General features: G+C 40.4%; 7 protein-coding genes across 7 annotated transcripts; 2 read left to right on the top strand and 5 right to left on the bottom strand.

Annotated features, from left to right (window-relative positions):
- Positions 1–309: 309 nt before the first annotated feature.
- Positions 310–1689, bottom strand: I206_102458 (uncharacterized protein; the record flags this gene model as incomplete). The annotated part of the gene is made up of 4 exons (XM_019154568.1): positions 310–418; positions 499–549; positions 640–701; positions 766–1689. The coding sequence occupies 4 exons, from the start codon at positions 1687–1689 to the stop codon at positions 310–312; spliced, it is 1146 nt and encodes a 381-aa protein (XP_019011971.1).
- Positions 1690–2845: 1156 nt separating this feature from the next.
- On the bottom strand, positions 2846–5442 carry I206_102459 (uncharacterized protein; the record flags this gene model as incomplete). The annotated part of the gene is made up of 2 exons (XM_019154569.1): positions 2846–5016; positions 5091–5442. 2 exons carry the CDS (start codon positions 5440–5442, stop codon positions 2846–2848), a joined length of 2523 nt encoding a protein of 840 aa, XP_019011972.1.
- Positions 5443–6480: 1038 nt separating this feature from the next.
- On the bottom strand, positions 6481–8696 carry I206_102460 (uncharacterized protein; the record flags this gene model as incomplete). Its single annotated transcript, XM_019154570.1, has 8 exons — positions 6481–6717; positions 6783–7024; positions 7082–7133; positions 7189–7313; positions 7381–7985; positions 8054–8118; positions 8178–8297; positions 8364–8696. 8 exons carry the CDS (start codon positions 8694–8696, stop codon positions 6481–6483), a joined length of 1779 nt encoding a protein of 592 aa, XP_019011973.1.
- Positions 8697–10892: 2196 nt separating this feature from the next.
- On the bottom strand, positions 10893–13306 carry I206_102461 (uncharacterized protein; the record flags this gene model as incomplete). Its single annotated transcript, XM_070202564.1, has 13 exons — positions 10893–10937; positions 10999–11093; positions 11151–11265; positions 11329–11468; positions 11530–11739; positions 11811–11940; positions 12026–12112; positions 12185–12212; positions 12284–12389; positions 12446–12686; positions 12741–12912; positions 12976–13139; positions 13202–13306. The coding sequence occupies 13 exons, from the start codon at positions 13304–13306 to the stop codon at positions 10893–10895; spliced, it is 1638 nt and encodes a 545-aa protein (XP_070058665.1).
- A 282-nt stretch (positions 13307–13588) lies between these two features.
- Positions 13589–14621, top strand: I206_102462 (uncharacterized protein; the record flags this gene model as incomplete). Its single annotated transcript, XM_019154573.1, has 3 exons — positions 13589–14162; positions 14236–14342; positions 14427–14621. The coding sequence occupies 3 exons, from the start codon at positions 13589–13591 to the stop codon at positions 14619–14621; spliced, it is 876 nt and encodes a 291-aa protein (XP_019011976.1).
- Positions 14622–14884: 263 nt separating this feature from the next.
- Positions 14885–15407, bottom strand: I206_102463 (uncharacterized protein; the record flags this gene model as incomplete). The annotated part of the gene is made up of 3 exons (XM_019154574.1): positions 14885–15095; positions 15172–15312; positions 15385–15407. The coding sequence occupies 3 exons, from the start codon at positions 15405–15407 to the stop codon at positions 14885–14887; spliced, it is 375 nt and encodes a 124-aa protein (XP_019011977.1).
- A 770-nt stretch (positions 15408–16177) lies between these two features.
- I206_102464 (uncharacterized protein) lies at positions 16178–17174 on the top strand (the record flags this gene model as incomplete). Its single annotated transcript, XM_019154575.1, has 5 exons — positions 16178–16250; positions 16305–16482; positions 16549–16732; positions 16814–16975; positions 17055–17174. The coding sequence occupies 5 exons, from the start codon at positions 16178–16180 to the stop codon at positions 17172–17174; spliced, it is 717 nt and encodes a 238-aa protein (XP_019011978.1).
- Between the last annotated feature and the right edge of the window lie 168 nt (positions 17175–17342).

Consider the following 17342-nt stretch of genomic DNA (forward strand, 5'->3'; position numbering starts at 1 on the left):
TTTGGCTTTAACAGATGACTATGGATGAGATGATTATGCAATGCAATTGTTTTCTATATAATGCTTAAGATTGAATGAGAACATTAAAAAGTACAACAAATAAATCTATCTAGCGCGATTCTTTATAAAATCTCACGCGCGGTGGAGGTTGTCCACCTTTTGTATTTCTCTACATCCTATATCCTTACTATAATATCAGAAGCATACCGCAAAGTCCTCAAAATCCTCAGCTAGCAGCAAATCCAAAGCATTTGATACAAATCCGATACCCTCATATCAAAAGCGATTGAAACGAATCATGCAGAACGATCAGGTTCTATTTTGACTCCTCCAGAAATCTTCCATCTTGATGATTCTGTCCCTCCAAGCATCTTTGACAATTTCGTCAACCGGATCTTTCCACATCTTGGCATGTAGACTGATACGTCACGTCAAATCAAATCAGCGACCTTCTTCAGATATGTTGATCATCATATCAACAATAAATCAAAGACTCACGAATAATATCCTTCTACCAAATCAGATGGTTTTGGAAAATGCGAGACGAATCTGAGCAAGATACAGGATTAGCTTTCAATTAAATACGATATTCGCCTGGGTGTAGGCTTCAGTCCCTCATTGTTAAAGAACGAGACTTACTTGTGATTTAAAGGTGTCCAAGGATGATTTCCATTCCAATCAAAGTAATGATTGATGAGTGCCTAAATAATGGAAATAAATTAGATTTTTGACAGAAAAATGTCATTAATTGCGATGAAAACTCACCTGTTCCATATAAAAGGTATCATATCCTTTAACTTGTTTCAGTTCTTCAAAAAGTTCAATAGAAGGTTTAATTAACATAAATCCAGCATTTAAATAATCTTTTTCTTTAGGTAAAATTGAAGAAGGAGGTTCTTTTCTTAAATCAGAATTTCGTAATAAAGTTTTTGAAGTTTCTCCTATTCCTCCTAAAGGTGATTGATGATTTAATAATGATGATTCCCAAATATCTTCAAATGATTTTAAAAGGAAAATATCATTATCTAAATAAAGTATTTTAGAATATTCAGTCATATTAAATATATTTAATTTCGTATATTGATCTTTCCAATGATCGTTAATTTCATTTGGTAAATCAAATCCATCTAATAAATTTACTTTTTTAATTTTGGCTCCATCAGATTCTAATAATTTAATCGTTTCTTGATTTATTTCAGGAGTTGTAATTACTACTACATCTCTTGATTGACTTTTATCCAAAGTGAGTGGATCATTAAGTAATTGATAAATTAGAAATCTAGTTGAAAGTAGATAATTCGGATCAGAAATTGAGGATAAAAAAGTAACATATGCTTCTTTTTGATTAACGTCTTCTACTGTATTATTCACATAATATTGATTTTTATCATTATCTGTATTTGATTTATTTAATAAACTTTGTACTGCCGGATGTATACTTGGAGATGAAATTCGATTAAAAGAAGGAATAAATGGATATCCAAACCAAGATATTAATAAGATCAATCCTAAAAAAGGACATATTCCTGATATTCTTTTAAATTTTCTTTTATTCGCTTTTGATGTTTTATGTGAATATGAATTAGATGTAACTGGTATTGGTAATCTACCTTTACCTTTTCCTTTCTCGTTATATTGAGTGAAAGCTGAAGAGAATGAATTTGAATGTAATTTCGGTATGGGACTCATTATGGGTGAATTACTGGAAGAAGATGATGAAGAGGAAGAGGATGAGGAGGAAGAGGAACGGGAAGAGCGGGATAGTAAAGGTGTTTCAGACTACATTAAGTGATACAGTTTATTTGTCAGTACTACTGTATGAGCGGTAATCTGCCAAATCAAATGCAAGGTTGTTGTTCCTTTGTCGATTTGTTTGAATGGAAAGCCGAAGAGGCGATTGGAAACTCACCATTCTAAACGATTTCCCAGTACTTCTGGTATCGATCAGGTATAATCTCTTGAAAGGGGTCTATCCTTTGCGGTATTCTTCCACTCTTATCTTTGGGTTATTGTTCAGATTACAGCTGAAAGAACGAGTTGATATACGGGGCAAGCTTGTTCAAGCTTTTGAAAGGTACTTAACGAGGATGCCATTCGACCTCCCTTCTTAGGTGATATTCACTATATTAGATCTGTTATCGATATTTGATGATAAGAAACGTTCTATCTATCAAGGAGGGACAATTCCAAATAAATGATACAAAGGAAAATAGAATAAATTTATACAGTAACACAAAAGGTGAAATTAAGAATCATTGTATATGCATATTGGAACGACGTATCGATGAATCATCATTCAAAATCATTCAATCGTTTAAATCATTCATTGTCTCTTTCTAAAGCTTGCCGCCCTTTTACTTTCTACATATTTTAACGATTGATAAGGAATATCGTAATCTTTGAAACGTTTCTTCCCTTGGCTTTTTTTTCCATTACCCGCATCGGGAGAAAAAAACAGTCACCAAAGAAAACCTTATAACAAATCGATCGACACACCAATTTTATTCATTTTTAAGTAGACGTAGTTCTTATATACACTGCTCTCTATCAATTTTCCCTGAATCTTTCCTTTCTTTTAACTTGAAAATCACGACATCCTTACATCTTCGATCAAAATATACTAGTAACCCTTGAATCGACTATCGTCATTCATGTTTTATCCAAGTCAACCCAGATGCCAAGATGTATACGAGTGTGAAACGGGATCTTAAACGAAAGATATGACATAGTCCATGAATGACATATCCAGAATATACCAAATTAATTAACAATCATACAAATAAATACACATAATCTCATTTTTATACAAAATCATACAGATCCCTCAAATATACCTGATGACTGACTATGCAGGTATTTCAATTTTGATATCAATTTCCCTTTCTTCCAATTCATCAATTTCGCTCAGTCTTTCTTCTTCATGTTCACGTTGTAATCTTTGAATATCTTCCAATTTCTTACGTCTAAATTCAAGATTAACGGCAATTAACCAACTTCTGATTAATCGAGCATGTCGTTTCCTCATCTCTCGTACAATTAAAGCAGTCTTATCTTCTTCTTTTTCGACTGAGACTGATTCTCCACTTCCTAATTCTAATCTTTTCACACCGCGTACAATTTCTTCTTCCGTATGCCTCTTTATAGGTACAGCAGATGAAGATGGTATGGGTGATCCTCTTAGTGCAGAACTTGAAGATGCTATTGAGTTTGATCTGTAGTGATTTATCTCACTTATAGAAGGTAAGGTTCTTGTCGGACTTCCGTTTTGATCTCTGGAGGCGATAGCAGGCAACTTAAGATCCGGATCAGACTCTTCAGCAGATAATAAGGCTCTGATTGGAATCTTTGGCGTTTTCTCCGAGTCATCATCATCTTCTTCAGGCATTTCTTCAGGTTCTTCCGTGAAATCGTCTTCATCATCATCATCATCATCATCCTGGTTAGCTGCTGTACCCCTTTCGGCAGATTCTCTTGCTCGTGCCGATAAGCTTGTTCCCAATGGTTGAACATGCCTGTACGTCTTTTTGTAGAAGTCTTTAGGCGCCAAAGTAGCAACAGGGTACAAGTTTTGTTTCGAGCGAGCCAAAGAATCAAACGAGCTGAAATTGTTATTACCACTTGCAGTGAACGAGCCCAATCCACTGTTATTGTGACTGTAATCCATCGTATTGAAAGGTAATTCAGCGTATGGCGTAGGACCCAATCCGTAGAAGTTAGAAGTGTGAGATGGCTTATTATTGTTGACATTGGGGACAGGATGCAAAGAGCCAGTAGATCCTCTTGGTAGACTTGCTATAGGTCGCTTGGTATGATCTGTTATTTCCGATGCAGATCCAGTTCGGTGTCGCATACCTTCTAAAGAAGGATACAATCCACCAAACGATATCGAAGGCGATCCATTTGGCAATGAATGTGATAAATCTGATCCTGATCCTGAATTTGATATATTGTCGTTGTGCGATCCGGGGATAGGTATACCAGGCATTCCAGTCAGACCGAGAGAAGCCAGTTCGTCGGGATTGAACAGATCCTCCGCTCCAGTTGAGCCGTCAGACAACGGTGAATCGGTATTAATTGAGCCTCCGCTTCCAGATGTAGTATGCATCATAGGTTGCACGTGGTTTCCGTACTGTCCAGCTGCATCTCTTCCGAGCGAGATCATGAACTCGTTAAACATTTGAAGATCCGCTTCAGTCTTTATCTCGGGGATAGACAGAGGTGGAGTAGGACCGAAAGAGGACATTGATGATGGTAAGCCACCACCGGGAAGATTAGGTAAGCTTGGATACGTGTTGATTGAAGCGTCAAGTGGCGGAGTGTATTGATCAAAGGCGTTCGTTGGTGAGACTTGAGGGTAGCTTTGAGGCATTGATGGTGGTACAAGATTATTCAATCGGTGCATCATTTCAGCGTCGTAGACAGGTTCAACTTTCCTCTTTTTCATGTCGGCCAACAGACCTTGAAGACCTTCAGCTTCAGAATCTTGTGATCGCTTCATACCGATTTTAGCGAAATCGGACGAATTTGTACCCGCAGCAAGTTGAGCGGCGTATGCTTGAGTTTGCTGTTGATTGTACGCTAATTGTTGTAGAATAGCCATTTCCCTTTGTTGGAAAGCAGCGAGCTCTTCATGTTGTTTCCTATGTAATGCTGCTAAAGCTGATGGAGAAGGTGAGACTGATTTGTCCTGTCCTCCAACAACGCCTAGATGGGTGGATTGCTGTAACAAATGATCGAAAGGTGAAGAGGGATTCAATCGAGATGAAGATGAAGAGGATGGTGATAATGAGTTCATCGAAAGAGGAGACCGTTGTCTATCTTCCACGTGAGACTGATGTATGTTACCCGATGATACCCTTGAATTGAATTTGGGATCAGTCGAAGTAGCCGCTTTACTCAGTTTGTGCATTTGATGATGTTCTTGCGTATGAATCCTTTCGTGCTTCTTTAGATCTTGCGGTCGCTTGAATGTCTTGGAACATACTGAACAAGGATGAGGTTTGAGTGGTGTATGAACTAAGGTGTGAATAGCAGAGTCAGCTGACAATTCTTTTTTTGTAGGGTCAACGGATCTTCAAAGGGTAACTCACCTCGTAAGTGACTGGTAATATGATCTCTTTTGACGCATTTCACACCGCAATTCTCCCAACCACATGTCAAACAAAGGTTATTTGTCGACTTTCTTCCAACATGAGCATTACATAAATGGTCATATAATTCATCAGGGGAGGCAGCGGTATGTGTACATGAATTCCATTTACACCTTAATTCTTCTGTATCCTCAGTTAGCGTTTGGCGTTGGAAGGTCATGGTTGAATGTGAATTCAACTCAGGTGTGACTGGTTCGGGATCATTCGATGAAGCAGATTCAGAGGATCGAGGAACCTTTGTCGCCGAGAGGTAATTGGTGTTTGTAGAGGATGGCAAAGTGGGATACACCATGTTGGGCGAATAAAACGAGTGGATGATAGGTGCTGCGAGGACTACGTAACCCAACGAGGAATCAGTCACAGAAAATCTTTGACAGAGCATATGGTTTGTTTTGTACTGTTCAAGAGGCCGTAGTCGAATGTATTGACTCACGATATGCTGACTTGATCTATTCAAACGGTAAATTTCTCTTTTTGATGGGATTCGGAGTCAGTGTCTTTTCCTCTCATCTAACTCTTCTGACTCTCTAATTGCACTTCCAGTACTTATGATCGTAAAGCTGAGATATTAGTTGATGTTGATATGTTTGATACGATGAGTATAGTGTAGTTCGATTGAACGAAAGTATCAAAAGGGAAAAGTAGAAGAACAATGATGAAAGATTCCCATATGATTTGAATATATGTTATATTAGTATGTGAGTAATAAATTGCCAAGATGCCAAGTCACTCTTTTCGCTTGGCAAAACACTGGAGCGGGAACAAAAATGAATAGTTTCTTCTATCATCCATCAATTAAAATCACGTAATTACCTAATTTGGGTAATTCCAGAACATCTCAAATTTCTTCGTCATATGTTGACATGAATCATAATGGTGCTAATCCGTTTGCAGACGTTTTCAAGCTTGACACTTGTTCCGACTACAGAGTCTTTGTGGTGCTTCGGCCCAGAGCCATTACAACAGACATCCATCATTTGACTTTCATTTCTCAATATGACCACTGAATGAGACAAAAATGCAAACAAAGGTACGGCAATTAACGATTCCCGCTTGGTAATTGCTTCACCATGCATCAAATAGCCAAGCCAGGAACCAAGACACTCCACGTGGCCCGATATCGCCGCGCCGATCAAAGCTTGGTGAACTTGGCTATGGCTTGGTTTTAGCAATAATATCAAAGCTCAACCAATTCTCTCGTGGCAGTTTGTAATTGAATGAATTATAAGCTTGAACAGTAAGATTACAGTAGTATGAGTCATCTGACCAAATACATGCATGGAATCGTTATGTCATGACATCGTAAAAGTCCTTCTAAGACTTGTGGCACCTATCGTCTATATCCTTTTCTCCACCATGCGCCGATTTGTTTTCTTTTCCAGTACCAGATCGCAGCCAATATCAAAAGAACGCCCACAATAACACCGATCGCAATACCAGCTTTAGCCCCCTTCGATAATCCACCTCCTTCGCAAGGTAAAGCTGCATCACATGGTTGTTCTGAAGGAATCGAATATGTCCCCGCTTGGATCGAAACGTATGGTGGATCAGAGGTTTGGTTCAGTATCTTAAGATGAGATTGTCATAAGCTTCTCATGATACCATTTTAGAAGGAAACCTTGAGCGACTTACCTGCATGGCTGCCAAAGTAGGTATCATCGCATTATAATCCAATGCTACTTCATTTTGTACCCAATCATCTCTCCAATCCCAAAATCTATCGTCCGATAAAGGACCGCCAACCATCGCACCATATATAACATAAGCCTCCGTAGGAGGGGAAGTTCGGATCTCCTTGATATTGTTTCCTCCTGACGCTGGGGCAGAATGAGGATTTTGAGGTGAATTCGGATGCGATCCAACCAGGTATACAGCTGGAAAATCTTACAAATCAGCTTATATCGATTTAGTTTGGTTGTTATCCAGCTCACCATTCATCGGATTTTTACCTAACATATAATTTAATTGGCCTTGAGCGAAATTCTGCCCTTTATCATCAGCTTCGTGTCAGATGTCCGCAATCTCATATATAGCTCACGTTGTATCGTTCTGTCTTGTCCTGACTCGAAGCGATGGGAGCATATTTGAACATCAACATGGCGATCGCCGTAGCCGGATTCAGCGAAGCCTCATCGGAATCACCTTCGAAGTAAAGTAGACCACCTGAAGAAACATCACGCAATTAGCTTCCATTGAACGGATCGAACTGCTCCGGCTCTGAGAGACTTACCTCGAGTAAGATAACTCCTCTTGAAACTACCATCTATTATACTATCAAACAATTTTTCCGTTTCGTTCTGCCAACCAGTAAGATTTCTATCTAATCCAGCTCCAGCAGCTAATCCAGGTCTAGCATGAGCTATTTCGGCGAATAAAACATATATAGCAGGTATCGCTGAATCCCAATTCCAAACTTGTTGTTGACCACTAATGGCATAAGAGACGTAGTTATTATACGCATCGGCATAGTAAGTTGATTCGTTTGTTGCAATTGCCAAAGCAAGAGAAGAAAGTGTGAAGTCATCTGCCCAATTCGAAGAAGCATACGCCGACACGGATCCACCAAGACTATCATAGTAAGTTGTTTTGTTCGACGTGGAATTGGCTACGTTGTATAAGGTCTTTGCTTGAGAGAGCAAACTTGCAGAGTATGTAGCGTTGCCAATGGAAGATGGGGCGGAAGATGAAGAAGTGACGTTGTATGATATTGATGGAGTATATAATACCGAGCCCAATGCGAAGGCCGCTGCTGCGGATGACCAAGCGTCCGTACCTGGGAAAGAAGAATTGATGGGATATGCGGGTCTTGGACCAGGTATATTCTCATCACCACCCCTATTGAGATGTTTCGTGTCAAAGAAGATCATAGGATAGCAAATGGTTTTCCAATTTGGGATACTCACCAATAAGCATTATCTACATCTCCTGAGCCCACTTGAACGAAAAGCACATCATCCGAAGGATGAGCCTAGTTCAATATAGTCAGCTTCCCAATCGCAAGGCTGTTGGAATGGAGGACGAACTCACCTTGATGAGCCAATCGTAACCCCATCTGAGCGTTCCATCTAGGTATGCAGTTTGTTGAGCTTGATCAAATCCTTCCCCATGAGTCAATGCTCCCCACGCCAAAGCGAACAACGTGAATGTCTAACATTCAGTAAATCAGCTATTCAGAGACATCCCATTCAGTTCTTGTAACAAGATGGATCTTACTAATGGAAAGGTAGCTTTTATATAATCTCCCGCATCATACCATCCTCCTGTCAAATCTAAATTCCAATCACTTCCGTCTTGCAAAGCACTATCGTTCCTCCATTCCACTCTATTACCATATGTACCTTCATTCAATTTTCCAGATCGTTGAGCATCATAGAAGTACAAGGAATTACCTAAAATATTCGACCATTGAGTGTTTGGTGTTGAGGTTGAAGATGCTAAGCCAGATGATGCGGTTGGCGGGGTATACGTGGGTGACGGTGTTAGTTGAGCGGAAATGTGAGGTGACAGGAGGAAAGGAATGACTGAGATTAGGTGAAGAGGAATCATGTTAATGTCGAGAATGTGAGTAGAATAAAGGGCCGAATAGGGTATACTATCTATGTATTTGTCAACAATACATGAGGACAATCTTTACTGCAGGCTGGTTGAAATCGAAAGGCGGTTGAAGAAAGACCGTCCTTTGAGGATGGATTCCGTAGACCTGTAAGCTAGAAGTCTTCCTCGCTTTGTTGAATGTTTTTGATGAAGCACGTTGAGAAATTCAATATTCCTTATTTATAGAAATAGTCAGCACAGCTTCTGACGGTATCAACTCGACTTTGTCTCTGAGCGGAGGTGTTAGATCTCTCATTCGACATTACGGTATATTTCCATGATCAACAGCGTGGTATACGAAGGCTTTCATGACGTGCCTGTTTTTCACCATTCCCGTTCAGGTTCAGCTAAAAATTAAATATCCGCGGCCGGTGATGTCACCATAAAAGCACGTGGTTGAATGATCGTCGTTATTATTATCATTCTCGTTTCTGTATATTGTAGGGATCTATTAATTGGCTCAAAAGTCAAACGAATGTTCGTATAATCCACGAAACAATAAGAAGCTGCTCCAGCAGTAACTGAATCGCTCACAGACTTATGCATACCACTTACCCTCAAAGCATATTCTGATGTCATCGGCAACGTATTCACCAGCTTGAAAATGCATTCCAGTGGCGCAAGGATCTTTGCCTCGTGTAAAAGCGATTTTGACCTCGTTTGTCATCGTTCCTGGTTGCCATTAAGAAAGACTTACCGGTGTGCGAGGATGCAAACAACGTCTTGGTCTATATGCGAGAACCCCAAGTCTAGATCATAAGGATGCCATCTATATCAGCCGGGATGAAGTGTCTAGTATGCTCAAAGGATCTAAAATGACACTATCGAGGTCCCCTCTGAGTAGATACAAGGCCTTTTTGGTAGATACTGAAATACATAAGGGTAGCCACATGCACCACTTTTAGGGTATTCCCTACCATGAACACGTTCGAAGAAGCAATCATGCGACTCAGTGCGACCTCACTGGTCATCATCAGGAAAAGAAGTGATGGATATAATCGACCCCATTGAATTTCATGGCCATTTTTTCTACTTCTTCCCCACTAACGTTGTCATCGTTTCGGTAGTACATCGTAATGCCATGCACTCGGTTCCTTCGGTCATATCAAGATACATTACATGTCTTCTCGGACCTTCCTTACAGTCTAGCCCATGATACAACGATAAGCTAGAAGTACACTATCCCCACTTCCCCTTTTCAGCGCCAAGTTCACACGCCTCGAATTGAACACGACTTTTGGTTTGCTCGGCAGACCCGCTCCTCCATCAATCTGGATTCGATTCTCAAAAGTATTGATAATCAGGAGAAAGATATATAGCTCACTCCAACGTACGACTTCATCCACCTCTATTCCTTCTTCTTCAACAAACGAAATATTTACGATCTTTATCAATCATTCTATATCTCAGAACAACAAATCAAGATGGCAATTATCTCTACCTTCGTAAGTCCTCTCATCCTGTTCCTTATACATCTTCAAGGTTTCTAGAAATATCACCTTTTGCTAGTATTCCCACACAATCCTGGTGTATCAACATTGACTGTGTTCTTCGTCATAGTCATACGTCAACAAAGGTTGCGAGACATCTTCTGATGGATCCTGCTCCACTCATGGAAATTCCAGGTAAGCCAAATCCGATTCATCCTTACGTTCATACATATACCTTACAAGTAGAAGCTAATCCGCCATATCATTAGATGTTCGAAGTCCAGATCCATGCCTGTCAACCAATGCAACTCTGCCGGAGCCAATGGAACTTGTTCCACTTGTGGAGCTTCTTCGTAAGATCATCAACCTTCTCCTTATTCCACTTGTCCACAATTACATCATTGGGGGATCATACATTTACTCACTTCGATTGGGGTCCTCCCACGCCAAGCCAACGGCTGATACAAGTTTTCATATAGCTGCTCCTGCTCAAATTGCTCCTGCTGATTTTCTATCCGTTCAGATCCCTCCTTCCAACGAAGTTGAGGGTAATGACAATGGATATAGCAGAGTTTTCGCACATTGTAATTCAATTTTCGCTAATTTCTTTTTGATACTCTGATAATTTGTAGCGAATGTTTACGGAGCAGTAGTAGCAGTAAGATGATGATGTTATGCATGTTCTTGTGAATGTTACAACGATTGGGATCATAGGATTCTATGAATGAGGGAACAAGATATCTAATATCGATTTGGGTGAATTCTGACTCATTCAATCAGCTGACATATCTCAATCAAGTCAATGTTCAACATGATACACCCACCTCCAATTCTAGTGAATGCGTAATCCTTATCATATCCTTGGGATCCCCTACAACGCCTCCGTCTTTGATCCGTCTGAGTCTGAAATGAATTCCAGCTATGATAATGTACAACTTTCAGTAAATTGTGCTGGACGGATTGAGGGATTGCTTACCTGGTAGCCGAGAAGGCTCTTTCAACCTCAACATCAATTCAAAAAGAGGGAAAGCATTCAGGGAGGTAAGTGCGGCTGACAAGACTCTCTGGGAAGTGACGATACCGAAGCGAATCTAAAAAAAGTCTCTTTTAGCATATATTTAGATTCGTATTATACTGAAAAGTAGTAGACTTACTAGAGCGAAGACCCCGAAATAAGTGAGAACAGTTGGAAAAAGAAAAGCTGAGACTGTGAAAAGCAGAGTTCCTAGAAATAATTGATCCACGTCATATTCGTACGAGTCCGTCCTTTTTCTCAAAACGTTCCACCGTTTTCCTAACATTGCCAGCATAAGTTCTGATTCCTAGCGTTCTGGTATGCTGATGATCAATCATACCTCTGAACAAATTCCATAATCCACCTAACGATTCTAATTGCCAATTGAAGATATATGTCATGATAGTATGACAGATATACAAATGACTGGTTAGAATACTGACGCTATCCTTCAGAATTGCGATAGTAAATGTAAGCCCGAAGAGGGAGAAAAATGCGAACATTTGGAGAGAGAGGGGTAGAATTCTCAATAGCATCGGTTCGACGGTATCTAGGAAGCGCTGATGAGCGAGAGCAGAAGAGCGCGTTAAGGATGGCAAGGTTTCCGATCTATCGACTCACCTCCCCAGTTTCGGATCAAAATTCCTAAAGCGGTACAGAAGAATTGACTCAGTGGTGTGTTGAGCTTCAGGCCAACGGGCCAATCATTGAGCCATTTCAAGACAGTTATGGGCGAGTCGATGAGGTATTTCTGTACTATCGCATCAGTTGTCGCAGGCATATCGAAGAATAGGCAGGGATCCAGTGAAAGGTAGAGGTATTGTCACAGAACTTACGGAGAAGACCTCGGGGATTATATCTTGAATGAAGGGAGAGTAAGCCAAAATGAATTGTCTTGCTGAGTAACCCAGTATGATGTCGTTCTACATTCAGCTGACGTATCAGTCAATCTGTATCATTGACTGCTCAGAAGCCAAACGGGTAGATATGCTTACAAATATAAGCCACACTGTATTCCAAAAGCTGAAGAGACACGGTTGACAACCTCAGCAATGATTTTCGCAGAAGGGGAAAGCATATAATGCTAAACATACCGTATATATTGATCCGACTTCAGCTCGATGTCACTAACCGTATGGGTACTCCTGAATCGTTCCGGTCCTTCCAAGCCTTGAGAAAGCCGTAAGGATACCTGTTTAACTGTAAACGAGGTTACATCAACGCTCAGATCAAGGTGGTGCAATTAACGAACTTACTTGTCGTACTAAAATCTCGAACTTTGCCAAAAGATGTGTTGTACTCGCATGCCCCAGAGATAGCCCGTGCGCACAAATTGATTGGTAAAATTAGCCAGAGCACTAATTCACACATAGTGCTCCAAATAGTGCTCGATATTTGAACGAAAGCTTGTTGGGAAACCGTTTTACTTTTGGATAATTTTGGGACATATCCATTTTGACTGGATAGTGACTCCTGAGCTAAATATGAGGTATTGATCTACTTGCGCTCAAGATTAGCGGGTTTTGCTTGAATTTCGAAAATTTGACTCACCAGCCCCAAGATATCCTTAACGGAAACCACATCAGGCAGCCTCATACCTATACTATATTCATCTTGTACAGCTAAATGGTCGTTCCGCTTAGCCTTGGCTGAAGGAGGACTTCTCAGGAAACGCAATCTCGAGGGATCAGGTGGAGTATAAATTATCAAGCTTATAGGCTCGCTGCGTAAGATACAGTACAATGTCAACAATCGATAATTCCATCTCTCTGGTAGAGAAACTTACGAGCATAAAATGGGGATCTGATCTTTATTCAACCAGAATTTCAACTTGGTATCGGCTGAAATGGAAGTAATGTCCACCCTGTGTCGGCTATCCACGCTTCCCAGGACTTGCAATTTAGGTACTGTTCCGCTCGTTTCATGGCGGAAACTCTCTGCTGCGTCGTTCTTTGAAAGCGACATTAGTTTAGACTGGATGCAGATATTAGAAGGGACTAAAATGCGCTCACCCATTTGTCCACGATTGTTACGACACATAAGGTATCTTGCAATTCCCATCCAACGACTAGACCTTGGCTCTTGTCGATACCAGTCTTTGGCCAGAATATTCGCATATCATCTGTCTGTGATCTTGCTTTTGGTTCAGAAAGATGTGATGAGTGTTTGACTTTGATATTACGTTTGTTTTTGTTGATGAGACTCAACCTGATGCGAAGGTGAACATTGAAATACGGTGCTCCGCAATCTCGCTTTCGGATTTCCCGAATTTTAAAGATGCAAGATGATGGACTTCATTTATCTTGCTTTACCAATTACCAAATGACATCAACATGCTCATATAACATTAGTAGAATTCGCATGAAGGAAGGCTTCTGAGCAAAATCGCGTGTTCCAGCATGCCGCCTAACCCGGAGCTCGAAGCTCAACTTGAACTCCTTCAACTCCTAACTTCAATGTTCACCTCCACCGAATTGATATTACCTGAAACTACTCAATCTATACTCGATCAATATACGGAAGAACCATCCAAAGGCCTATCGTATACTCAGGAGCTACAAGGGGACTTGACATTATCTGTTGACGAGTATGCCAGTACCTCAGAGCAAGTGATATTTCATATTAGCTTACCTATGAAAGGGGACCAGAAGGTCCAAATACGGCCTAAACAACCTAATTTTCTTAATCGAAATCAATATCAAGCTTTGCTAGATGATATACCTAATGTGGAGCCTAACGAGGAACTAAGTGAATACATCTTGAGTACAATAGACAATGTCAAAGCAAGTTTGCAGACTGTATTAAAGGAGTCCACGGCGGAAAAACTCGATGAACAATTAGATGAAGAAGATGACTCGGCGGTAGAAATAATCAGAGTTTGGTTTTGGTTGCCCTCTTTGTCAACTAGGGAAAAACGAGATGATATGGTCAATTTTGCTAAGGATGTTGGACTGACAGGATTCGTTTTGGCTGGTGAGCGTTTTTCAGATTAGCAATCACAGCCCAATTGCGGATGTTATGGTGAAATAGCTAATCTTGATAATAGGTAAACCGGGTCTACTTGCTGTTGAGGGTAATTCGCAAGTGATAGACAAATACATGTCAAGGATTAAATCAGAATCTTGGTCTGATATACCGAAACATCATAAAAAGGTGAATTTTCTAATCAGTCGTATGGATTTCTGATCGAGTGATCCCAGACGTTGGACGAGAGCTGAATTCAATGCTTCGCTATAGATCACTGAAAGATTACGGCGAATATTACCATCCCCAGAAGCGAAGGCATTCAGAGATATGAGAGAGATAACGGATACTATAACTCATTATGGTCAATATAATCATCGGGGCGATATGAGCGAAGTGAAAAAGCTAATGGATCAATGGGGAGTAGGAGATGATTTTGGTGCTGTCATAATGAATAGCGGAGCTTAGAGGTGAAGGAGTAGCAATTAAGATGATGCCAAGTCATTGGCAAACTGGCTTATACCCCTTGGAAATTTTATTACCTAGCATTTGAATTTCTTGTTGTATGTACTGCATTCTCTCTGCATCCGCCTATGAGCTACATGCTGCAGAAAATCGTCGTGATATCTCATTGAATCTCTCCTTAATTAGCAGTGAAAATGGAGATTCTTCAAACTGTATCAAAGGTGGCTGCCATTGTAGCTCGTCAAAAACCCTCCGTCACCCATCCCTCAACTTCTCTCGTGCTTGCAATTCCAGCTGGAACAAGGACAAAGTAAACAACCTAAACCATATCCACAACAGACCACTTTATTCCACCAAGCTGGTCTACCATCATGTGAAGCATCACCAGGGTACCATTGTTCGTATTTTGTCTTACCATTTTTCATATCTTCATTACCCTCGGAAGAGGGTCTCACAGATGACGATAGACCTGGCATACTAAAAGGTGTCATGTCAGTTACCTGAATCAACGATTGAATGATGATTTAAGAAGATGGGAAGGAGATAAAATTACACTTGCCCTGTATCAACTGCTGTAGTACTTGAATTGCCTGAATTGCTTTCTCTGCCTGGCGTAGATGTGCCAATAGTGGCGGATCGAGTTGACATATCAGCTTTAGCTGTAGGAGGCGAGGTGATGATACCCCTAGAAGCGCTACTAACCGGACCGATCAGTGAACCGTCCTTGCGAGACTGAAGAGAGCGATAGGAGGTGGTTAAAACTCACGGTTGATTATTTACTTGGGACATCTTTATGATCTTATCGTTATCGTTGATACCGTGCGTGACGAGTGTGGAATCTGTTAAGGTGAAAGTGTCAAGTGATATTACTGTAAAGACTGTTTTGCTGAACGAGTCCGAAAGACGTAAATCCATGTGTTATATATACGCAATTGATCTGCTGAACAATCTACAAAACAAATTGTCAAACGAGAGCCCATGCATCTTGAAGTGTCTCTTCCTCACCAGAGAATGGATGTCATTTCAAAGGAAGGGTAAGGTGAACGGAAGTGCAGGAATGCAACTAGTAACAGCATTGTGCTACACCCCACTAGAAAATGAAAGGTTCAGATGACAATTTCAAAGGAGAAGCCATATGTCGTCGATGGCTTGTCTTTTATCATTCACCTTCTTGAGTCTGTTGCTCACAATGCTCAGGCTCTTCAAAGTACGATCAACACACGTTGACGGACTTTTTCGATTATGAAAGTCAGGCCGGATAACTTATTCCCATATGTGTCTCAAAGGACGTCAAACTAACTAGCTAACTTCTGAGTTTGGCAGAAGGCACATTCAGATGATTTTATGAAACAATCTAGATCGGTCGAAATGTCAGGTTTCAAGTACGATTTTAGGAGTACGTACATTCCTCATCACCAACCTTTTACAAAATGAACCCTATAAAATATATGTGGGATTCGATATATATAAAACTCTCACGAAATGCACATGATATAAGACTTTCTTCACACATAATCGTTCTCTATTCCCTAAATTTACTTTACTGTATACTGTATAAAATGATGGCCACTCACAATGCGTTTCAGAGAAAGGTTGGTTGGGTTTGTCATTCTTTCAACTTAGCTTGCCTATGTGAGTGTTCAGTCTTCGATCACCCAACCCAACTGTAGTTAATTCGATCTGTAGTAATCGCTCTTGCTCTCCTTTTGACCGTGTTATTCTCTCCTACTTTCTCGATTACTACTGGAATAGTCAAGTTTACTTCCCCACCCAAGGATACATATTGGACAGATGATGATCCGCCTTTACGAGTGGAAATGATTGTAGGACCTGCAGGTGGATGTATAAGCTTCAATCATTCAGTGTAAGAAAAACCCCTCTAACTCAATTCGATTCATTGGTCAGCTGACTCAAAGATGGTGCGATGAAGACCAATTTGTCAGACAGCATTACAGTATAAGCCTCCTAAAGAGCTTAACCTCACACGATATGGTCATAGTACAGATTCGATAGGAATTGGAACATACTTTGCAATTCACTACGTAGTTACGGTTCTCTTGATCATAGAAACTTTAGCGTTATTTCTAGCTCCATGGTTATTGGGATTATATCTTGTAAGTCAAATCACGAGAAAAATTAATCTGTATAGATGCTGATCAATCCTGATCCATGAACCTGTGTTCATTCTGCTTTAGATCGACATGTACTTCATGCTTTTGGGAGTATTTTTATCTATCTTCTTCATGGCTTTAGGGTATAGCATTATGGAATGCGACGCAGAGGAGGTACTCAGGGACACAACTCCTAAATTTGACGCTACTTTGCAATGGGGATACGGTCTTGTAATATTCTCAACTGTGAGTATATTTTGATAATACAAAAATCACAACTTCGGGTTCGAGTTGACTTATGATTTTATGATCCCAACGAATTCAGGTATTCCAGGTACTAGCAATGATTCTGACATTTCTCTCTGCGGGCGAGCTGGACGACAACTATGTACAAACTCAAGACATTGAATCGCAATCCACAAGACTTATCGAGAATACGAAGTGATCCAATATCATTCACATCGATTGTGATTACACCAGTACCAAAATAGCGTTGTCTCTTATCTTCTATACTCATATCCGCTTCCATACACGAGAACAAGCGATGTTATGATTTGTGATGTATCTTGAATGTACTCAGAAATCGTCAGCCTGCCTTATCTGACTGAAATCG

Source organism: Kwoniella pini, chromosome 3, assembly GCF_000512605.2.
Source record: "Kwoniella pini CBS 10737 chromosome 3, complete sequence".
Taxonomy (NCBI): domain Eukaryota; kingdom Fungi; phylum Basidiomycota; class Tremellomycetes; order Tremellales; family Cryptococcaceae; genus Kwoniella; species Kwoniella pini.